The sequence below is a fragment of the Lissotriton helveticus genome, chromosome 9, assembly GCF_964261635.1.
Source record: "Lissotriton helveticus chromosome 9, aLisHel1.1, whole genome shotgun sequence".
Taxonomy (NCBI): Eukaryota; Metazoa; Chordata; class Amphibia; order Caudata; family Salamandridae; genus Lissotriton; species Lissotriton helveticus.
Window position 1 is genome coordinate 142988850 of NC_136070.1, and position 24901 is coordinate 143013750.

A 24901-nucleotide genomic window follows, 5' to 3' on the forward strand; every position below is an offset into this window, starting at 1 on the left:
ATTCTTCTTATTCTTGGGAAACAAAGTCAGAAACGAATCCCTTCTTGTTTATTCAAGAAAGTTTCTAGTGACCTCTGAGCTAGCTGGCACTCACAATTAAGTCTAATATATTCGATAGAGACCTAGTCGACCTAAGTCCTACATCAAACCTGTAGGATATATTATTCCAATGCGCAGAGCCTATTGGGAATATAGGAACTACACTACATGGCGCCCAACGTTTGGTAAGGTAGTATTTTAACGCTAGATACTAGAGTAACTCAGTCATGCTTTTCACAGAGACCCCTTTTTCCCCGTTAAAAACTCCAATAGACGTCTGGAGTGGGTAAAAGGATAAAATATCAGCCATAACTGAGTAGGACGAAAATCCTTTGTATTCGTTTTTTGGTTTGTTCAACGTTGAAGGATACAGTGTTCCAAAATATTGTGGACCTTATCTTTGTTTCCTTGAAACTTGCTCTGCAAACTTTCAGTCAACAAAATGACTGAAAACGAGAACGATGGGGCTACAGCCCAACCGCGTTTAGAAACTACAGTTTTCCATCAAAACGACCCGGATGCTATAATCATCCCGGAAAACTTAAGGAAAACCATCACTATAAAGCTTATAACAAATGGCCTATCACCAAGAGGTGGTAGGGTAATCTTTGTCATAGAGGCTCACGAATATCGGCAGACAAAGGTATTCTATTCATGGATTGTCTTCCCTGAAGCAAATCCAGTAACACATGTGTTCCACTTCTATAAAGAAGAAGAAACTCCAGCGGAATACACTCCTTTAGAGGATATTGAAATTCCAATAACATACCAAGAGCATGCGCTCTGGTTTAAAGGCGCCCTAAAACCTCAAAATCACAATACCAGGCTCGGTCCACTAGGTAGACCAGGAGCAACAAGGCCGGTACTAGCCAGCTATACACTACATCCTGCCATTGAAGAAATGTCAGGTGCAGAACTATTAGTTCAACTAAAACAACTAATCAAAATCCATAGACAATTGGTTCAATATGTCATGCAGACTCGAACAGTCCAATCTCCTATAAGGATTTCACAACAGACCCCTCACCAGGGGAACACAAATAAAATTACACCACAGACTATACAATCAGTCATTGGTAAATTGCCTGCAAAAAGGAAACAAATTCCATTCTGGATAGCTCAAAAAATTACTCAAATCGAGGCAGTATTTCCAGATAGTACACCTCATGAGAAACACAGGATTCTAACAATCTGTTTACCGATCGGAATCGCACCACACCTGGAGGACTGTGACACTTGTGGTACAGTCTTTGCTGCAATATATACTAAAACACATGGTGTTCCATCCATGGCAGTAATACCAGACGTCCTGAAACAGATTCAAAATGAATACGGGGCAGAGGCTGTTTTAAATCTGGGTATGAAATTACTGAAAGATTTCAAACAGGTCTCAGCTACAATATTAGCTAATATTAAACGTGAAGCAGCATCCGTGGCGATCCGCCAAAAACTAAAAGAACTTGATGTAACTGAGCACGCTAAGGCTCACCCTAACCTGGTGGTCATAGTGTGAAAAATAAGCAAAAACAGGAAAAGTATTAAAAACCTGGTTGCAGGCAAGGTACTCGTAAATTATCGGCACCCAGCAGCTATATGTGGTGCGAACGTTGATCGCACCATGGGTCTCGGGAGGGGGAGGTAGCTAGTAGGCACACCGCCAGCAAAGCCGGGCACCCACTTGGAAACCTGGAACGACCTCAATTACCGGACCCCGTCGATGATGACGGGTGCCGATAATTGTGATGTACTTCGATCTCTGATCTCATAAAGAGTTCAGAGGGGTTGTGTTAGAAATAAATCCATATATATTTGATATATACCTTGTGTGGTGTCCTTTTATTTGATACTCAAGGGATTATAATTGGTAAAACAGCTTGCTTCACATGCTCTCTGAGGTTTTAGCCTAAGACTGCTGGTCCATGCTACCACTAGGATAGCTTGTCTATAAGGTTGACTTTACAACCACCATCAATAAGGGTCGTTTAGACTGGTGCAAGGTGCCCACTAGAATAGTGGACATCATATGCCAGGCTAACAGAGTTACTACAAATATATGATGATGAGGCATTATCTTATGTCGATGACATCTATCTAACAGACGATGATTTGGACAGGCACTTGAACAGAGTGAACACCATAATACTTGGCTTCGCATCTGAAGGGCACAAATTCAACTTTAAATAATCAAGAATTTCCCACCTCAATGTCCTTTTCCTAGGATACGAGTTATCAAGTGAAGGCAAAAGCCTGGCAGCAAACTTTCTAGAGAAATGTGCGCTGTTCCAACCTCCAAAAACGCTGAAAAACAGTCAATTCTAGGTTTCCTGAATTTCTGAAGAACTTCCATTCTAAATTACGCAGAAAGGGTAAAACCTCTCTACGAATTAATCAAACCTGATTTTAGGTTTAAAGTATTTTATTAATTAATAAAGCACAGCAGTACAGCAGTGAAAAATAGGAAGGAAACCAGGCATAAAAAGGCAGTGTATAGTGTCAGAAATAATGCTGTCCCCGGAGCACCCCGCCACCTGCAAAGTTTAACAGTCCCGGTTAGGCGAGAACCGCCAGAGACGGCTTCCTCGAGCCTTGAGTCCAAGCAAGTATCAAAAGGCAAATATCAACCCTGCTGCACTTCACTTTTAACATAACAAACTATCCCAACAGCCACCCACGCCCACCCTCCTTCCCCCCCCCCACCCCCCGTCCGGTGTTGCGCAAAGAATATCACAGAAACGCACAGATCCTGTCCCACTGTCTCCACCCCTACTGCGCATGGAGTGCCGCCCTCGCCATGCTGGACATTCAAGTGATCGGTGGTGTAAGCCTAAGGAGCCTCAGGTATCTTGGGCACGTAAGCTCCCTGAATTCAGTAGCCAGTAATGCATGGAATGGTTGCCACAGCTCCTCGAATTGGTCGACCTCCCCAGCCAGAGTGAGCGATATTTTTTCCATACCCAGTACATGCCACAGCCGGTGTAGCCAACCTGTGATTGATGGAATGGTGGAGGTGCGCCAGTGTAGTAGAATGTTCTGCACAGCCGAGCCCAAAGCGATGGCAATGTGTCTCCCTCTCCGGGATTTCAACGGGTACATTAAGGCGTTAGGGAGGCCCAGCAGGGTATAAGCCGGGAAGCGGGGCAACTCTATGTCAAAACATTTGTCTATTTCATCGATCACCTCCTTCCAGTAACCCTGTATCAGCGGGCAGTCCCATAAAATGTGCGTCAGTGTCCCACAAGCGCGCCAACATGCAGTGTCTATGAGTCTATTCATCTCGTGCAGGCGCTCGGGAGTGTGGTACCAGTACGTTGACACCTTGGTGAAGGTTTCAGTCAGCCCCACATGATAAGCAGAATGTCGCGCCCGGTGTGAGATTTGCTCCCATTCCTTGTGGCTAAGTGTTCTCCCCAGTTCCTTGTTCCATCTCTCTCTACCAGGATTATAGATGTGCGTAGGCGGTGGCTGGAGCATTTTATACAAATCAGATATGAGTTTCGCATCCGACGTGCGCGTCGCCATCCATCTCTCAAAAGGGAGCAGATTCCTGTCCGCGGCCTCCCGTACCTGGGGGTGTAGTGCCCAATGTCTGACCTGCCAGTATCTCATCCTATCCGCCTCGGCCAGGTGGTAGCTCCCCTTAAGGTCCTCAAAGGGGAGGACCCCATCCCCACCGTACACATGAAAAAGTGCCCTGCACCCCTTCTCTCGCCAGTGCGCAAAGGCTCCCGGTTCCGTCCCAGGCGTGAAGTCTGGGTTGTCCACAATGGGCGTGAACGGAGAGGGGAACGAGGTGAGTTCGAAGCGGACACTAGCGGCATCCCATATCCTCAACGGCACCCTCGTAACATGGGAAGCGTAGAGATTCGGGGGTCTGTGTTGTCTACGCAAGAGTTTTCTTGCTGCCTTCAGTTGCTTCCAAATTCTAGGAGCCCCCGTTCGCCGATGTACCTGTTCTAATTCCCTGACCTTTTGCGTGAGTTCTTCCCGTTTAACCTTCCTCTCTCTATTTTCGGTCGCTGATATCAGTATGAATTCTCCCCGTAGGACCGCCTTAAGCGCCCCCCATTGTGTCGCCAACGTAGTGTCGGGGTTAGAGTTATGAAGTTGAAAGTCAGCCACCGCCTCGGTGATACGTTGCACCACAACTTTTCGGTGTAAAAGCGTGTCTCGAAGACGCCAGACCCCACGCCGAACTGGGGTTGACGGGGGCCGGAAGGTCCCCGAGACCGGAGCGTGATCTGATAGGGAGATGACCCCTACCTCCGAGGCAGTGGCCATGTCCCTCACCGGGCCAGAGACCAACAGGTAGTCCAGCCGAGCATAAGTTTTGTGTGCGTGCGAGAAATACGAGTAGTCCCTGTCTGCGGGGTGTAATCCCCTCCAAAGATCGTGCATATCGAATTCAGCTAACTGTGTTTTCATAGTTTGTGACAATTCCCCAGTCTGCGGAAAGCGCTGCGCTGATCTGTCTAAGGAGGAATCAAACACCAGGTTCAGGTCTCCCCCCAGAATGAGATGCCGGTCGGGAGACGCAGTGACATCTATCAGAGTGGCATGGAGGAAGTGGTCCTGACACTCATTTGGGCAATAAACCGACCCCACCGTGAATAACAGAGGCCCCAACTTAAATCTGTATGCCAGCATCCGCCCTTTATGCTCTGCCAATTTGTGTAGCACTTCACCTTGAAAGGATTTAGAGACCAAGATCGCTACCCCTGCCGTTTTAGTGGTATTGGAGGAGAAGAACTGTGTAGGGAAGGAGCGTGACCGTAATCTATGACAGTCACCAGCCAGCAAGTGCGTTTCTTGCAGCAGACAGATGTCCGCCTGTGAGGCCTCCAACAAGGAAAGAATCGCTCTGCGTTTTGTGGGATTGTTGAGCCCTTTCACATTCAAAGTCACTACTTTCAAACCCGCCATACCTTATGGACGTTACCCACCAGCCACTGTTGATCAAAAGCAGTTAGCGGCAAGCCCACTTCCGGACCGGCCTGTGAGCCCTGGCAAAACCGAGTGAACAGGACAGAAACACCGGACAGAGCTTCCCCAAACTCCCCCCTCCCGGAACCCAAGAACCCCGACTCCCAACTCCCCAACCCCCTCACCCCCTCCTCCCACATCCCAACTTGAAACCCAAACGGACCTTCCCAACCCTTCCCTCTCCACCTCTCGTAGTCCAATTAGTCCCAGGCCTGCCCCTGCCGGACAAGTCTGTGGGGAAATACCTTCGTGGGCGACTCTGCCACAAGCACTCCTCCCTCGCCGCCCCGCCCCCGCCTCCCCCCCCCAAAGCCAGCTCCTTCAGTAATGCATTTTCATTCTCCCCCCGGAGCCACTTCATGCGGTCAACGCAACATCTTCCCCAACCACTGAAGTCTGGGACGCTGTGCGAAGTGCGTCTGCCATCCCAGCTCTGATCAGGGGCGAACCCGGTCTCTGTGAGGCACTCAGTGTCCTGCGTCTTGAGATCCTCTGCCAACCTCCATTAGTCGAGTTCCTTCTCCTCGGCGTGGACGATTCCTCCTCCTCCGCTGTGATCCCTAACACTTCACAGACGTCTTGAAGAGACCGCAGCTGGTGCGGCACTCCATTCCATCGGAATATGAGGCGAAAAGGATGCCCCCATGAGTAGGGGGTATCGTGTTGTCTCAGGAAGTCCGTAGCAATCTTAAACGCTCTGCGCTTTTGGAGCGTGGACGCAGCCAGATCCTGATACAGCGCCACTTGGTGACCTCGGAATGTTATAGACTGCTGCTTCCGCGCTTCGTACATAATTCGCTCCTTCAGCGCAAAATCCGGAAGGAAAGCCAAGACATCCGGTGGGGGCCCTGTAGCGCGCCGTTGCGGGCCCACTCTGTGAGCCCTATCTATCTTAATAGGGAAATCTGTAGGTTCGTTAATGACAGTGCGGAACAGTTCCTGCAAATAAGCCACTATGCCGGAGGTCTCTTCCGTGGACGGCACTCCTCGGACCCTAATGTTGTTCCGCCTCGACCTGTTTTCCAGATCCTCATTATGCTGTTGAAGATCTATGTGCTGGTCCCTGAGGCGAAGCACCTCTTGCTGTAAGTGCGTAATCTCTTCGTCCTGCCGTTGCGTGGAGCTCTCAACCGCTTCTACTCTTTCCCCGATTCCATCCACCTCTCGGCGTAGTTCCCGTATTTCGCCAGCCACTTCCTTTTTCAATTCTTGAAAGTCTTCCCGCAATGTCCCGAAAAGTGATTCCAAAAAGGATCTGGTGACCGGGGGCTCTCCGCTGCCTCCTTCGTGAGACCCGCTTGCGCCACCAGACTGCGGAGAGGTCTTGTCTCCTCTACCAGATGGTTTAGTAAGCATTTCGGGGAGCGTGCGGTTCGTTCCCTTGCCGCCCTTCTGCCCGGCCATCTTTCTCACCGTTCCGCTGCTCGCGTGCTATCCACAGCCGGCCCCAGCCAATTAGCCACAAGTCCAGGCCTGGACCCCCGGCTCGAGTCTGCGGGAGTCTCCGGTGTGTGGCCCTTTCCCTAGATGGTCACCACAACCCAAGGCCAAGCCCACAAAAGGCCCAGCCCGACCAAGCTTCAGGCGGGATCCGGCCTCAGCTGGCGATCTTCGATGGCTGCAGATGCGTGCAGTAACCAGGCCCGGGCCCACCGATTGCCCAGTCCGATCGCAGTTTGGGAGCACCGCCTAGGCAACAGTCCCCACTCCTTCACCCGGCTCCGCGAGCGTTTCCTCCACCCAGAGTCGGCGGGACACCCTTGTCGCAGGCGCCTCAAGGCCTCCGTTGCTCGGGACCAGCACACCACAGTCTCAATTTGCGTCACACCGTTCGAGGGGTCCCCCCCTCACTTCCAATGTTCGCACACCCAGGGGAAGCCCTGCGCCACTCAGTCCCTGGTCCCAATCTGCTTCCCCTCTCGGTCGCGCACAAAGTACCAGATGCTGCTGCCTTTCGTTATCAACGCCGGTGCAAATCGCAACCCCTCCGGGGGCTCCGCAGCCAAATACACACCCCCAGCCCGCACCTCACCTCCTTTGCTGAAGTCGTGGGGGAGGGGGAAGGCACTGTCCGGGGCCCAGCCCCGGCTGTCCACCTCCAACGATCCGGCCGACACCACTCCGACCCCCAGTGCAATCCACAGGGCGCCAAGGGTCCTCACTCGTGTGACTGGCCACTCAAGGGGAGTCCGGCCCCCGATCTCCGGGGCGGCTACCCCCACCTGACTCTGCTTCGAAGGCCCAGAGCCGCCGCGTTGCCAGTCCCACCCTGGTGTTGTGCGCCGTAGACTCCGACTCCACTCAAGGTCAGCCCGCAGGGCCCCCGGGCTCCCCGCTCGGTCTCCGTCACCTCCAGGCACTCCTCACCGCCTCTGCCGGGTCGCGGGGGGGAAGGTGTGCCCAGGGCTCGGCTCCGTCCCTCTCCGGTCTCGACCAGTGCCACTTCAGTTCTTGGGTGCAGGCTGCCGATCGTCGGCTCTCCACCCGGTAGGATTCGCTGCCTCTCCGGAGCACTCAGCCTTCTGCGCCGCCCAACTAGGCCGCAGCCGCGGCCTCGCGTAGTCCTCTGGCCGGGGCCTAGCCCCCCTCTTCACTGGGAAACTGGCCCTCAATCCTCCGGTCCAGGCACACTGTGCTGGCGGATCTTCAATTCTTCTCCGCACCCCCTAGTCCTTCCGCTATCTTCCGCCACTGCACGAGGGCAGCCACGGTAGTGGACCCGGCCTGCGTTCTCACCCGGCCCCCGGCCGCAGCCGCGGCCACGATTAGACTCGGGGGCGGAGCCGGGCTCACCGCTGCGTCCACGGTCCGATCAGCTCTCCTCGGACCGCGACCGTCGGCACCTCTGGGTCAGCCACCGGCGGCCGCAGCTCTGCAGATCGTCCCGCCCGGCCCCTGGAGTCCGCGCTATCGATAGCCGGGCCTCTGGTCGGTCGTGCTCCACCGCCTCCGCTCCGGGCGTCAGCCGCCAGGCCCGCCACTCCCGACACTGCGGCCGACAGGGGAACCGGTGCTTAACTCTGCTGCTTCCCTTTGCTCTCCCGACCACACCCGGTCTTCCGGGCCGATTGGGGGGGAGAAAAGCGTAAATTCAAGGCTCAGGGCCTAGGCGGGCGCAGGAGCTCGGGAAGAACACGTCCGTCTACTCCGCCATCTTGGCCACGCCCCTCAAACCTGATTTTAAACAAACTAATTGTACTCAAAAACACACAGAAATTTTACGTTCAGTGCAAACAGACATGTTAGCAACAAAACATTTACAAACACGTGTGAATATGCGCAACTTAGTGATCCGAATCATCCCAGGAAGATGTGGATTCATATACTTAACCTTTAATGAAGGAGTAAAAGTACCCATAGCTTACAAATCACATTTGTACACACAAGCTGGAATGCAATTCACTTCAACAGAGAAAATTCTGACAGCGGTTCAAACTGCAGTAGCAAAAGAGAGAGCTCTCGCTGTCACAAGTGAGGTTACCACTAACCTGATCAGCTGGATACAGCAGGAGCGATGTAAGGAGCTAGCTGTCCTTGTCCCCTGTGTGGAACTACCTGAGAGTAATAGCACACTCACCAGGCAACTCCACAATAGGGGAAGGGGAAAAAAGGGACAAAGGAAACAAAGTTGCGGCAGTCAACGCGTGTTCTTTTGCACAGGTGCGGAGTAGAGCAGGGTTCTCTCTCTAGGCCTTCCGTGCTCCCTGTACAAAGAAATAATGCATATAGATCAATACACTCACCCACTTGCACACTCTATCAATATAGATATGTGTTAAGGTTTACACTTACATTTATGACTGCTGCAAGTTCATCAAATACAAACGGCTCAAAAAATAGAAAAAATAAAGAAAATAAATCAAGCAATTAATCTATCACTTCAATAGGCAGTGATAGAAGCATTCACATGTCACAGTTATGGGACCCGGCAAGGAACCAGATAATAATGTACTTATCTTTTACCAGGCTGTCCTCTGGTAATACAAATCCAGTGTCAGAAGGAACCCGAAATTCCTGGAAGGGTTTTGAATCTGCGAGGAATCTAATCCGAGCCCTCAACAGCTCAAAGGGGCTACATGGGTAGAAATTCCTTGACCAAAAATAAATGCTACTTCCATCTGGTAATAAGGTGCTTTAACGCAAAAGAATTCATCAGAAGATCCTTGAACAATATGCCAGAGGTCAAGCGATAAATGTTGTCACTGGCAGAAAGGAAATGTTTTCACTTCGAAAATTGGCTTCAAGTGATTCTTATCAGCTCATCACAGAGCGAGGCTTACCGCGTCTTCTAAAAGTGAGACGCTGAAGATGTATCGTCCTGATCAGAGCGCAGGGTGGCAACGAGGTTTCCAAAAGTAAACGCTCCTCGCATTTACGATTACCGGCGGGTGCTTCTGTTCCGCTCGCATGGCGGCAACGAGGTTTCCAAAAGTAAACGCTCCTCGCATTTATGATTACCGGCGGGTGCTTCTGTTCCGCTCGCAGGGCGGCAACGAGGTGTCCGGCAGTAAACGCTCCTCACCGTATTCCACAATACTAGCGAGGGAGTGCAAGAATAGGCTTTCTCAGGCGAGAATGTCAGGACTACAAAGGCAAGGAAAGTCTCCGGAACTCAGGTGACAAGCACCGATTCCAGGGTTGCTGGGGATTTGTAGGTGGGACAGATAGAGAGATAGAGATAGGACTACATCCTCCCTAGGTATTATGGGAGATGTAGTGCATTCATTCCCCTTAGTTTTCTACAACCCCTGTCCAGGTCTATCTAACCGTGACACTCGCACAGGGTAGACGCATAATGGTCGTTACTCCTGTACCTGCCTTAGAGGCAGTGACAAACGTAAGCATTCCAAATGCAAAGGTTTTACATCCAAGATGGATACAATGGGTTATCTCTCTTGCTGCAATAGACGTTGAATACGTTTTTGACCCCCACTTGAAAACACAAGAATTTCTACAATACGAACAAGAATGTCCTCTGCCTACTGAGATTCTGCCTCTAGAACAGTATGCATGTATAATTTATACAGACGGATCAGCACAGCCCGCAATTGGGGGCAAAAAAGCTTCTAGTGCTGCGTGCGCGATTGTTAAAGGTCGCTGGCGCGATGGTAAATTCCGACCTATGGTCACAAAAACTCAATCTCTAGGAGACTGTACAGCTCAGCGAGCTGAACTACAGGCATTCAAGATGGCGCTTGGAAATACCAATCGCGAATTCCCCGCACTCGTAGTGAGCAATTTGTATTACTGCGTTCAATCTTACAATGAATACTTGCAGAACTGGGTTCAAAACGGTTCCAAAGATGCAAAAGGTGGCAAAATCAAGAATAAGTTGCTTTGGGAACAAGTAGTTCTATTACAGAAAGGAACTACAAAAGACTCGCGTGATCCAGACACTGAGTCATCAGCGTGATGGCGTTCACGTTGCAGGGAATTTATTGGCTGATGAGGCCATGAAGGCAGCTGTGCAAACAGCTTCCGTAGCTGCAATCACTTGTTCTAAAATAAAAATAGACAGCGAAATAATGCAGGCTGTCACCGCTTCCATGAAAGACACCGGTAAAACATTGACAAAAGGCTTTCCACTCAAATACTCATATATAACAGATGCGAATAATGTTCCTTTTGCTCGAATCCCTGGAGAGGGGCATAGGGTAATTCCAAACATGGAACATAGATTAGGACTAATCTTAGCAGCACATGAAGGGCTCGCCTCTGCACACGCAGGTGTTTCCGCCACAGTGTCATTATTAAAACAGAGATAATTGTGGCCACGCATGAGGAAACAGACTAGAAACTGTTTTGGAATGTGAAATCTGCCAAAAGATGAAAGTCTCTACAGTGAAACGTCCTGCGCAGACGCCCCAACTAATTTCAGATAAACCATTAGCTTGCGTTTACCTGGACCACTGCGGTCCCTTACAGAGGGATGGCAATTATAAATATATCATGGTCGCTGTGGATTCATGCTCAAGATTCATTTGGATGTGGCCTCAGCGCTCGGCTGACGCTCGAACTGTTATAAAAGATTTGCAAGTCTTTTATCGGCACATACGCAATCGGCACGCTACATTCTGACCAGGGTCCTGCGTTTAGCTCTCGAGCTTACAAGGAGGCCATGGCCAATCTGGGCGTTGTGTTGCGGTACTCAAGTCCATTCCATCCTGAGGAAAATTCGGTAGTGGAAAGAAAAAACCGGGGCATAAAGCAATCTATAACAGCTAAGGTATTAGGCTCGGGTGACGGGTGGGTCAAACATCTAATAAGTGTCCAACGAAGGTTAAACAATCTGCCAAGAAATTCTCTGGGTGGAATCACTCCATATGAAATCCTTTCTGGTACTAGAATGCTTATCGAGGACCTCGATCGTCACACTTCAGTGGTAGAACAAAAACCCTTTGATATCAAAGACCGTTTGGCTGTTTTGCAGGACTTAAATGAAACAAGAAGAAGTCTAAGCAACACATTGCAGAAGCCAACAGCCACTGAAGAAAAACCACCTGTCCCAGTAAGGCCTGTCTGGATTCCAAAGATTGGGGATCTAGTCAGAGAAAAGATCGCGGACAAGAAGGAATTTGGGCCTTCTTACAGAAAATCAGTACCTGTGTTAGCAATACACGGATCAAGAACAGTGCTACTGCCTCCCCTTGCTGGAAGAAAGGAGAACAGGTTTGTATCCATCGACCTGGTAAAACCACATCATGTGGCCGATAATAAGTAGTAGGCCTAGTGGACTCCAAAGATGTAGCAGAAGAACAACTCTTGCTACTGTCCAAGGTGTTCAAACTGAGAGACTCATCACCTTTGAAGAATCTGCAGTCAGAAAAGAAGAACTATGCAACAAAGCCATGGAACTTGTGCCTCTTCATACCCAAGTAAGAACATAAACTTGCTCCTGAAGCCACACAAATCATCTCATCGTGAACAAAGAGACTTGACATCAGTGAACATCACAGCCGTTCTATACCTGGTGGTATAGCATGGGACAGAACGGACTATGACATTTATGGTCTGCCAGAGCTGTTAAAGATTCCACATCAATTCAAGGTTTCCTTGAGCGACTTTGTATCACCCAGCACATTTTTTGATGATTGGCACTTTGAGACTGTCAATAATATGATGTCAGATTTAGAGATGTCTGCAAAATTTACAAACCATGAATAGTTGGAAGTTTCATCGGATTATGAACAAATGTACTGTTATAATCACTATGGTCATCATTATTTGTACAAATCTGCAAACCCTAGAAATGTTTATACTTATAATTAATCGGAACATTGTCCAGGGTTCAATACCACAAATCCAGAAACATTTTACTTTAGAAATGTTAATAAGACAGGAATGAAAAGTATGTTGACCAATACAAAGCAAATTTATTCAGCAGCCTTTTATGCCCAGCTGTCCTCGTTAGGTTTCTACTTCTGGAGTGACAACATAGAAAGAAAAACTGCCTGGGGCTCAAAAGACTGGCAAGTGCAGGGAATAGAAGCTTTATTTCGGGCCAGTATCATTCCTGAGTAAATAATGTTTTTAAATGACACTATTTAATAGACATCCTGTCTTGGCTTAGCCAAGATAAAAGATTTAAACAATCCGTCCATACCTACGCCTGCTAGTAACAATATTACAAAGAGGGTGGTCGACGTAAAATCACTTTTACTACAAAACATAACCGAACCTGATTGGAAAAAATGGTTAATCTGGCCCACAGGCACGAATAACTGTCAAGATAGATTCCTGAACAAGACACAAGGGTTTACATTAACTAGGCCAGATCCAAGATATATCCAGAGACAACATCCAGGTATAGTAACAACATGCAGTGTAGGAAAACTGTGCCTCAAATGGCTAAAAAAATCTACACTTACTGAGGCAAAACAACACTTAACTTTACTTAAAGATGGCGTTGATTTGAGAGAATTCTTACTAGGGCCTGGTAAACCACGTCACAAACGTTTCATATTTGCCGGTATTTATGCTGCTTATAATGCAGCATGGAAAGTCACGCAAATGGAAACTGCAGAAAGAATACGAGAAATTGATCGTAGTAATTTAGAGAAAGCTTTCTCTGTAGTTTACAATGGGTTAACGACTCTGTCATCCAGAATTTATTCTTTGGACAGCATTGTATCCTCTGCCATAGACCTAATGGAACAGGACTTGCTCATGTTACAACATGGCCAGTCTCGATTGTGTTCTATAATGCTGCTAGGCTGGACGTAACAAAATCTTCGTTCAGGCTATGTGCCTTGACGTCCAATCAACACCACGTCATTGTTTACTGGGTTTAACCTTGGAGATAAACAAATCTCTTTGGCACAAAGGGGAGCAGACTATACGGTGTTGAACATAGAAAAACTGGAAAGATTACCATTGACCGTTTCTGAGAAACCAGCAATAGAATGGATAATACACGGCACCATTACATTGCCTATGACGATTTTCTAGTTTCAATATTGCTTGAAACACATACCAGTAGGCCTGTATGAAAGGTTGGGTAAAGAATACATAAAGTCAACCTGGGCTTTACCATACATACACAAATGTTGGAGTGGGGGAAAATAGGTATTTCTTAGTGGTACACAATGTAACAGCGCACTAAGCGGTACATTTTTATGCCAGGGTATTAATTTACACGGAGCCTGTGATGGTTCTTCAACCAACTTATCCTGCCACCTGCAAGGTTCTCCGGCAGCAGTGATAGATTCAATTTTTAGGCAGCTTTCCAATGGGAGCTACATTATGTTGAATGATCACAGCTGTTGTGGAATGATGCCAGGAATAGCCTATCTCGTAACTGTGTCAGCCAGGGTCACTTGTTGTATGCAAGTATTGTTTCCAAAAACTAAGACAGACGGTGAGTCGCCACTATGGCCTTCACTGAACATTTCTTCTATTGGAATTGATACTTTAAGCAGAATGAAAGCCATTCTTTTACAAAAAATTGTGCCACTGACCTCGTCCAAAGAGACTTATAATCTGCAAGTTGCAAGGGCCTCTGCGGAGATACATGCCCTATTATCAACAAACTGCCCCATACAGTTCGTAGAAATGTTGGGTCGTATCTTAAACATGTCTGATACCAGTGGTATTGTACATGTATTTAAGATGATTTGTTCGGGACTGTTAGCACCTTTTGAAGCAGTCCTAGGCATTTTTCCAAACTTTGTGCACACTGTGTTTGGCGGCCTGCCTCTCATTTTGGGACTCGTAGCAGGAATACTATTCTTATTTCTCCTGCTCCGATATGGCAAGTCCAGTCACCAGCGACGCCCAGATTACCATAGAGAACACTCTCCTGGCAATGAAGTGTCGTGAGCGCATGATACAGATCTTGGGCATGGCTCGTTTTGAGAGATCTGAATACCACGTGGTTTCTGTCATTCAGACCAATCTGCTTGCTATGTGGAGAAGAATGCGTGCTAGACATCTGTCTAAAACTTCCATCAGCACCAACGGATGTTGATACTTTGCTTGGTTCGGTAACGGCTCATGCATTGTATTGTCCCCAGCGGCTACCAATCCTGATGACAGCATTCATTGAGGTCTCACAGACGCCGTCGGCTGACGGTGAGATACGTGGAACAACAGGCACAGAGGTACCATCTACTGCGAATGCTGCTGATGGGTCTGACGCTGACGGCGATGCTTCACATCTGTGTTGATCTGCTTAATGAAGTAGTCCAACTCTCACCTACTATGGTAGACCATTTCTTTGCCAGCTTAGAAGATTTGATGTTTTCTCCTAACAACGAGAATGACTTTTTAAGTACGCACACAGAGTTCTACGGGACTCTGTCCTCGACCTTCATTTTTCAAAACAAAACTTCCAACTACAGAACTCTATTTTTCTACGATTAGACTTTTTCCAAAAGTAGACTTTTTTTTGTTTGGCACAGAGTAATCTGCTTAAAGTAGAACTATTCTTAGAGAACAAGAATTCTTTGACACACTTCCAAATGACAATATTTGATCTTGTCCACAACCTAAACAGTTTATATATTCTGTCATGGAATGGTCTTGACCTTTCTTCTGTACTTAAGAGCCATTTCATAAATGTATTGTCATGTTTCATTCGAATAGCATTTCTAAATGTCATACTATATGCTTTGAATGAAACATTGCTTTTAAAATGCCTGCAGCACTAATGCTAATTGTCGTGTACAACCATTTTGAATGCATTATATGTATTTTGGGAGGGATTTTTACACATCATGCTTTAGATATGTTTACGAATGCTTCGAATTTAGTAATGTCGAACATAATAAAGTGGAGTGGGTATTGTATAGTGTTTTAGGACCTTAGTGCAATTTTCCCGATTCATGCCCTTATATAGGTACAAATCACCTTGCCCTTATATAGGCATAGAAATCATGCCCATATTTAGACATAGATTATGCAGTCCAAATACAGGCATGGATACTTCCACTAGTTCCAAAAAGCCACAACGATTTCTTGGAAAACTCGGCTTCAGCAGTCAGGGACATCCCCTTTCTTGAATATTGATTTGTCCTAGAAAGCATGGCATTTTCAAAGAACTACCATTCCCTTGGGGCCCTTTGATGACTTTATCATGTCCAACTTTACGTCAAACCAGGCACCTTCAAGGTATAAATATGCCTTCACTTGCCCTAGCAAACACACAGTGGTCTGGAGCAGTTCAACTATCTACTTGCCCGACGCAGTTCGCTACAGCAAGTGCCGAAGGAAGCCGACCCTCCAGCTGACGCACTGACAGAGAGGCTGCCTTTCTCTCGCTGAGAATCCAGCTCCAGTGTTTCAAAGCTCCCCTTGCGGGGTGTTGGGAAATCGAGTTCTGAGAGACAGAGATACCAGACCTCCTTCATTCTAAAACCAAGGTACTGAGCTGATTGTACCCTAAGAGAAATCTTGGATAGATTCTTGGCAGAAAGAAACTAAACGTATACTACATCTCAATCCTTCTCCCTCGTACTAGACTTAGGTTAGGTACATTGGGGTAGGCGTATTTTAGAAGCACCAGTTGAGTACTTTTAGTCTGTTATATATGTATGTATTTATGGCTTAAGAAACCATACCATGCTTTTACAGTATTATTTTATAATACTCTTCTTGCTGTACGCATTATACTTTGCAACCTGCATAACGATTGTAGCAGTTCACTTTACTTGCAAGAGAAAGAAGACTGTTCAATAAATCCTTTTATTGAAAACGCCCATCTCTATTTCTCTGCATCTCTGAAGAAACGAAGCATGCACGATTGACTGAGTAAAATATCTATCTATTGTTTCCACGACTCTAGAGAGTCTTCTTATTCTTGGGAAACAAAGTTGTCATGTTTATGCGGTTGTCAGAAACTAATTCTTGTTTATTAAAGAAAGTTTCTAGTGACCTCTGAGCTAGCTGGCACTCACAATTAAGTCTAATATATTCGGTAGAGACCTAGTCGACCTAACTCCTACGTAAAATCTATAGGATATATTATTCCAATGCACAGAGCCTATTGGGAATATAGGAACTACACTACAGGATAGCTTGACTCCAGTGGCATGGAGAGCACGGGACCCACGTCTGGGCATACCCGTCCCACTCGGGGTGACAAATGCAAAAAGAACAATTGATAGACGGAATGCAGAACAATGTCATACATTCACCCCAGTACAGAGATCTGGGCCTAAATCCATTGTTTCTTTGCTCACCATGCCATTTCAGTTTGGACCCAGCCATATGCAAATCAGTCTTGACCAAGCGCCAAATGGAAACAAGCATCCTAGGACCGGTTTCGGGCTTTCAGTGTAGCACTTTTCACCCTATGTGGGAGGGGTATGCCCAGACGTGGGTCCCTTGCTCACTGTGCCACTGGATTCAAGGTAGCCTGGCTGATGAAGGGTAATACCCAGAAACTGGTCCCAGGATGCTTGTTTCCAGTCCAGAGAGGACCTAGCTTGGCAGTTCGGTCTGGACTGTTCTCATGAATCACAGGGTCAAGACTGATTTGCATATGGCTGGGTCTAATTTGGGGTGGCATGGTGAGCAAAAGAACGATGGATTTAACCCAGATCTCTTGACTGGGGGTGAATGTATGATTAATTCTGCATGCTGTCCATCATTTGTTTGCGCAGCACAGGTACATGATTAGGCGGGAGCCTTTCGCCCTGAGTGTTTCCACCGCCTGTTTGAGAACTTTATTGAAGCACCATGGAGCCGAAGAAAGACTGAAAGGGACGTAAACTTGTACACTTGATCCTTCCACCTGAACTGCAAAAACCGACAGTGCGGGGGAAAAATAAGGACCGCCAAATTGGCCTCTTTCAAGTCCAAGCATGCTATCCAATCGCCAGGTTGGAGGAGATCCCTCAGAAGATGAATGCCCTCCATTTTGAAGTGGCGGTAGATCAACCATTGATTAAACTCTCTTAGGTTTATCACCAGTCTCCATCTCTTTTGTCTACCCCACAAATATTGCTGAGTAACCCTCTGGGATGGAGACCTGCTGGTATATTCGCTCATTTTTTCAGCAGGTCTGCCACTGTCCGATCTATAAGGGTGAACTAATCTTGTGCAAAAACCAGCCGTTTGGGGCGCAAAACTTGTACAGGAGAGTCATAGAACTCTATCTGAAACCCTTGTATGGTCCGCAACACCCATGCGTCGGAGGTAATAGACCTTTCGAAAGTTGCTTTCGAAAACCGCCAACCTGCTGCCCACCTTTAAATGGGTAAAGGAGGAAAGGCTCACCTGGTGTGGCCGGGGATTGGTCTCTGGCTGCTCCTCTGGCACCGCGACCTCTGTAACTTCTTCCCAATTGGAAGAACTCTTGTCTGCCTGGATCTTGTCGGCTCGTTGAGAGCTTAGGGGATAGAAGCGGCCGACCAAGTGCCCTCTACCACGGCCTGCCCGCCAAAAACTCTAGGATGAAAAACGTTTTAAATAGAGGCTTGCGCCTTATCCAAGGATGTAAAGGTGGCTACAAACTTGGGTAGCTCTTTAATGAACGGGTCCCTGAAGAGCCCTCCCTGTGCCGCCATGCCAGCTTCGGAGGAAGCCAAATCACTTAGTTTGGGATCGACTTTCAATAGAAAAGAGCGTCTCCTCTCGGTAGAGGGGGCGCAATTATCGTTACCCAGGAAGACTACTGCACGTTGCGCCCAGTTAGAAACTCTTTCAGGAGAAAGGGGGGTGCCTGCCAGTTTGGCCTCCTCTGCCAACTCTAGTGTCATTGGGGTCTACCAGGGACTGCCTATTGGTGGATTGTGGATGACCTGTAATATGACTTATGGGAATGTTAGTTTTTGGTTAAAGTTGAAATCTGCTGGAAAAAGAAATAAAGAAAGTAACGCATAATCCTCGCCTCTGGTCCTGATATAGAATTTGACATTTTCGAGACTATCAAATTTCTCTGCATTTGTGGAACAGTTTCTCCCTGAATCCTATTTGGATTTTGATGACATTTCCTCTTCCAGTGCCAATCTTCCCACTTAATTGACGAGCAATGTTTCTCTTTATCATTTCGACATTCACATTCATGCCATCATTGTGCATCATATTTCTTTCACAACCTTACATATGCATCGCTCCATTTCCCTTGTGTACACCTTGAATTTGATTAATTTCAGGCTGAACAAAAATCATATTTCACCCCATTTGTTTTCGAAATCTTCCCTCAAATTGCTTTGTCTGGGCAATCATCAACTGCTCTTTAATCATTTTCTGCTTCACCTTAAAGTATTCTTTACTATGTTTCACCAGCAAGCAAATCTCATCCATGCGTTTTGTCTGCCAGCACAGTTTACTCTGGTGAATGTGATTGCTAAGGTGTTTCCTCAAACCTTCCACCAAAGTAGATACGAAATCTCTGACACCATCTTTCTCGGGATCATCGACTCAGCTGTGTCCCTTGAAAATCTGCATGATCCTCTCGTAAAAAGCATGTACTGACTTTTTTGGCTCCTGGGAAGTTCTCAGATTTTTTACCCAATATATGTCCTTTTCGGGTACTTGTTTTTTCAAATATTGAGTTATCTGCTACATCTACAGAAGGAGTATTTTTTGTAGGAATCCTAACTGGTTCGATTGTCGGTCAAGCAACTACAGCCTTCCACGCTGTCCACAAATCATTAGGAGGCACATTCTCAAGCAGCCAATTTAAATCAGTCCACAACATCTGGGAAATATTTGCCAATCTATACAACTCTTCATACCACATTCCTGGTTCCTCCGGCAATGTTGGAATGTTCATAGTAAATGCGTACATATCCATGAACTTCCCTTAAAGGAAACTCCAAAATTATTCCTGCCCCCGCTGCTGAGTCACTTACAGCACCTCTTGTCCTACCTTCAGTCCTTTCCACTTAATTTTTACTTGCTGTCCTTTTCTTTTATGTTTCTTGATATTACTTTAAATGTAACATTTTCCTTCTCAAGATCTGGCATTTGGTGCTAGACCTATTTCATAAGAGGTGTCCCCAATCAATACAGTGACAATAGTCTTCTCCTTTCCTTACGGCTTATTCCTGGCCCACCTCTTCCTACTACTATCAAGCTGAGTTATAAGGTAAAAGCATGTTTTAGAGGCCACAACTATAAACACCTTCTAACTTTTTGTTTGCTTTTATATTTTTTTCCAAAGGTCTGCTCTGTAAGACGTCCAAGATGATGCTGCCAAGGCCCAAACCCGGAGAGTCCGAAGAAGACCTGCTAGAGTTTCAGAACCAGTTTCTGGCTTCAGGAGCACCATGTGCTGCTCAGGTTGTGAAGAAAGCTGATAAACGGAAAGGCAGCACAGAAAGCGGTGATCAGGATAAAAGAGATGTTGTGAAACTAGAGGGTAACAATGTTTGTTTATTTCAAAATTAAGACAACAACATCATTTTAGGGATATTACCTTTAATTATGTATGCAGTAGTTTTCATCACACTTAGGGCCAGATGTACGACTCAATTTTGCATGCGCAAACGGGTTAGCATCGCATTTGCGTATGCAAACACTAATTGGGCCATGTACAAACCCTATTTAGCGAGTCGCAATTTATTTGCGACTCTCTAAATTGAATTTGTGACTCGCAATTATAAGGGTTTCCCTTCCTAATTGCGACTCGCCACCCTATGTAAGAATGTTTTGCGACCGCAATTGCGTTTGCAAAACACTCGCAATTTACCGCCCTCTTGAAGACGGTGATAATGCACTCACAATGGGCAGGGGTCTCCAGGGGACCCCTTTCCCTTTGCAAATGCAGGAGAATATATTTTTTAGGGGCAGGCAGTGGTCCCTGCCCTTAAAAAATGAAACAAAAATGTTTTCTTTTTTTTTTTTTAATGCATCCCGTTATCCTTTAACCCCTTGACGCGGCGGTAATTCCGCCGCGGCGCTGGGGGAAAGGAGGGGCCGCGCGGCGCTGCCATGCTGGTGACGGAACCACTCCGTCACCAGCCACGGGCGCGTTGTGCATGTGACGGAGTGGTTCCGTCACGGCCCCGCCCGCCTAATAGAACGCGCCGCGAAGGCGCGAAATTAATGCAGCGCAGGCGCGGCGGCCGGGCCGTGACGGAATCACTCTGTCATTAGCACTGCCCACCCGTGGCTGGTGACGGAGGGGTTCCGTCACCAGCATCCAAGGGGTTAAGGAAAACAGGCTGCATTAAAAAAAAAAAAAAAAAAACAGAACAACCTGCTTAGTTGAAAAGCAGATCCAGACATGGAGGTCTTCTCTGCCCAGCAGGCCACCATACGTGGGAGGGCCTGCCATTCCTAATAGGGTCGCAAATTGCGAGTGCCTCATGAATATTGATGAGGTATGCAATTTGCGACACCATTGGGAACCTTAACCAGTGTCTCTGACACTGTTGTACATGGCATTTAGCGAAGCGCAAATTGCGACTCGCAATTGAGCGCAATTTGCGAGTCGCTAAATGCCCCGGTCATACATCTGGCCCCTAGTACATATGTTTTTCTCTCATTAAAATGCTTTACCCGCCTGTAAAGGCACCTGTTACAAGACAAATAGCATATTGCACTCTTTACAAAGTTAGATGCACCTGGTACAAACTCAAATAAACTTGAGCACCGGGGAAGAGATCTATTACAGTATTTTCTTAGAATATATGCACTGTACTGCTGAAGCAAATATCAACTCATTTCATCTTGGCAGACAAAGGAACGCAACATTGTTGAAATTACCTGCTGAAAAATTAGGGATTTTTCATACAGTGCCAAACATTGCACTCTTTGTTCCAAAATCAGCAACGATAAGGTCTGCAAGGTTATGTTATGTTATGTTACAATCTTTTTGTATAGCGCAAATCACCACTGGTCTCTAAGCGCTTCCAAGAAAAGGTACATAACCTGATGCAACCCAGAGAGCGCCCTCCGCCATCAAACCACATTAGGGTATAGATGTTATCTTTTTAAACAGATAGGTCTTTAAGTTCTTTCTAAAAGACAGTAGTTGCGAGTCTTCCTGCAGGAAGGCAGGTAGCTCATTCCAGAGTTGCGGAACGAATACGGACAGAGCCCTGCCACCTTTAGATTTAAGCTTAAATCTAGGTACAATCAGTTTGAAGGCTTTGCTTGACCGTAGGGCTCTCCCCGGAGTGTACTTCCTCAAGCGCTCTTTGATATACTTAGGAGCCTTACCAAAAATGGCTTTGTGGGCCACACAAAGACATTTAAACTGCACTCTATATTTAACAGGCAGCCAGTGCAGCTTCAGAAGAAGGGGGGTCGCATGAGAGCTCCTCGGCAGAGAGTAGATCAACCTGGCCGCGTCATTCTGCACAACCTGCAGTTTCCTCAGTAGTTTCTGCGGGAGGCCTAAATACAAAGCATTGCCATAGTCCAACCGAGAGATGATAGTGGCAAGGCCGAAACATACCTTCAGGGGATGCGGAGAATGTGAGTAGCCACAGACTGAAAACTCTGCAGATGCTGGCACACTGAGCAGGACCCCACTGACATAAATACTTTTTTGAAATAACAAGTGCCTGATCTGCAGTGAGATACAGCAGCTAATACCCATATTTGAATAGAGATCTAAGGGTCTTTAGATAGAACAAATAAGACTGATCAGTGGAAGTGACACGTGGGCCAAAATATTGACAGGCACAGGAGAAGGTAATGAAATCAGCCAAAAGACAGAGGATAATAAATTAGTTTCTGGGTTCAAAATAATTGATCTCGGTATTGTTAGAATTCTGTATCAGGCGACCAGCAGCAATATCTGGGGAGACAGTTGGAGAAGACAGACCGAGACTGCTTATCAGATCCTTGAAGTGACTATGTTATTGACATAGTTGTAAAATGTTCCTCCTTACGCTTTAATAGTCTTGACCAAAGAATGTAGATATTTCTACACTATGGTGAGGAAGCCAAACCCTGAGGGACACCACATGCCTAAGAACATGATGTAGAAGCAGGAGCGGAAGGGTGACCGAATGAGGAGGGCAGGAAAAAGGTTAGCCCCTCACAAGTTCAGAGTCCCTGATGACAGTTTGATGGAGGTGAGCCAGAAGAGTTGTGTGGTCACCTCTTTGGAAGTCTGCTGTCTGCCCCAGTACCACCAGGGTTTTGATGCTGACCGCTTCGGCCTCCGTTCGAAAGTTGTCAACAATCCCAAGGAGAGCATACTTCGTTTTTCAACATGGGCAAAAGGCTTCTTTTCACTGGCTATTTGATTTCCTCAAATGTCTGATTGTGTGGGAGCATCACTCTTTACAGCAGATTGTTTTCTAAAGATATAACTGTACCATGTTATAAGGTTTACTGGACCAAGCCACACAGCCATAGATAGAGTGAAGCCTGAAAGAAGCTGGGTAATGAAGGGGCAGGAATTGGTAGATCGATGGATGATACGTGTCCCTGGAAAGTGGAGCCTTTACTCACTTCATTATGAAAACTGTTCCTGCCAGTAAGGAAACAGTATTCAGAGGCAGGCTTTGTTTTTTGAATACTGATAATAGGGAGAACTCGAGTTTGCCCCATTAGAGCACGATTTGGCCTACTTTTAAGTCTCATCAGCCAAATGAGTATCTATCTTCTGAACAAAATAACACACTAAAGTGCACTGTCGCACAGCTTTTGTGAAGTAAGGACTCTGAGTAAAAGCAGCAGTGCATTTGTTAAATTAGGAGTTCCATTAAACCTAATTTCAAAGCACAGAAATATGTTAAGTATAGTAGTTGCATTCAGCTATAGGGATTTTAGATCAAAGTAAAGTTATTCTTTGCTCACCTTTAGTAAGAATAAACCTAATTTCAAAGCACAGAAATATGTTAAGTATAGTAGTTGCATTCAGCCATGCCTATAGGGATTTTAGATCAAAGTAAAGTTATTCTTTGCTCAACTTTAGTAAGAATTTTGCCAATCCACTTAGGTATTCCAAGTGTTCTTTTATCCTTTTTAAAAGCATTAGTAAACTACTTTGCTGAGCGTAAAGTATGCTGCAAGTTTTCCACTGATGATACTCACTTTTTCAAGACAGTATGCTATGTGCTAGGGAGCCAAAGAAAGGGGTGATACAGAAGTGTCTGCAGACAGCAGATGGTATTGGTAGTAAGGATTGTCTTTAATGATGGCCTAATTTAGTGTTTGGTGATAACTAAACATCCTCCACTTTCTGGAGTAAAGAACATTGCTTTAAATAGAAGACTATAAACTGAGCATGAAAAGCATCTAAGGTCGTAGGTTGTAAGTTGAGGCACCAAAGTATTGGAATACCTTGTATGTATTTGCCATTGGTTGCACTTGAAAATCAGAAAAACTGAAAGTTAAAAAACTTTTTAACTCTTTTGCTACTATCCGTGTGCTATCCCGGATGTTTGTGGCATGGAAGGGGTGTGGATGAAATGTTAGCACTTGTCATCATGTTCATTTTCATGTCTCCCGCCTTTACAATATTTTACTGTTGGTGCCGCTTGCTTGTTAATCATGTTTAATGTATTTTGTCTACCATTAGAGTTCCCAGATTTGCCACCAACACTTGCTCCAGCTCCCCCAAAGAAATCAAAGTTCAAAAGTGGAAGTGTTCGTTTTGCTGATGCTGATCCAGAGACATTGTTAGACCAGCATGATCGACACATCACTGCTGTCTTTTCCAAAATTATTGTACGTATACTGTTCAGACATTATCTTAGCACACATATGTTTGAAAAGTGCATGGGGTGGGCGAGTAACTGTTCTGACTCCTCTGTTTCACTACTTCAGTGGTACGTGTCCAGGTGCAGCATTGTCATTTTACTCCAATTATTTCTTTGCTGGAGTAGAATTGGACAGATGGATAGTTTGTTGAAATGCTGTGAAGCTAACGAATTTAGTAAAGCGTGTATCTATAATGTAGGGCAAAGAAGCAAACTCTAGGTTTCTGGATCTTTAAAACTGAGCAGTAATGTTTAAAATAGAAGAGTTTACTTTGCCTTAGAACACTTTGAAATTTGAACACAATATGCTCATTACTTTGTTTAAAGGAACACAGTACAAAAGACACAATCAAAGACTTCGAATCTATAGCATAATTACTGTCAGGGGTAAATATTTGAACTACAAATCTGTTGATCACACTGAGATCAAAAGTGTTGCAATGCCTTTCTGGGTGAGGGTACCGATGGGGGTAGCTGGTGTACCAGCAATAATTTGTCAGGGATCCAGCTAGGTCGAGATAATCTGCCAGGGACTCTAGCTGATTTCTGGACAAGGAAAGGAGGTGGAAGGTGCTTGCTCCATGCAGGGACAAAGGGGTTAAAAATAAATGAGAGTACCTGAAGGCTGGGAGGGAAGCAGTACAAAAGCAGGGTGAAAAAGGAAACGGGAAGTCTGAAGGTGAAACTCTGAAGCTAACCCAAGTGCAAAGAACAGGAAGGTAAAAGCAGGGAAATATTGGACATACTTCTCATAAATGATCTTTTATTTTCTC

General features: G+C 46.3%; 1 protein-coding gene across 2 annotated transcripts in view; it reads left to right on the forward strand.

The window, feature by feature from the left end:
- The window catches only part of RPAP1 (RNA polymerase II associated protein 1), a 334836-nt gene that overhangs the window by 23758 nt on the left and 286177 nt on the right, over positions 1-24901 (forward strand). For both annotated transcript variants that reach the window (XM_078659654.1, XM_078659653.1), the window contains exons 2-3: positions 19628-19825; positions 23948-24096. Coding sequence is in view for 1 of the 2 variants with exons in the window: in XM_078659653.1 (XP_078515779.1) it covers positions 19651-19825; positions 23948-24096 (324 nt within the window). In the remaining variant the exon portion in view is untranslated. The remainder of the gene's footprint in view (positions 1-19627; positions 19826-23947; positions 24097-24901) is intronic.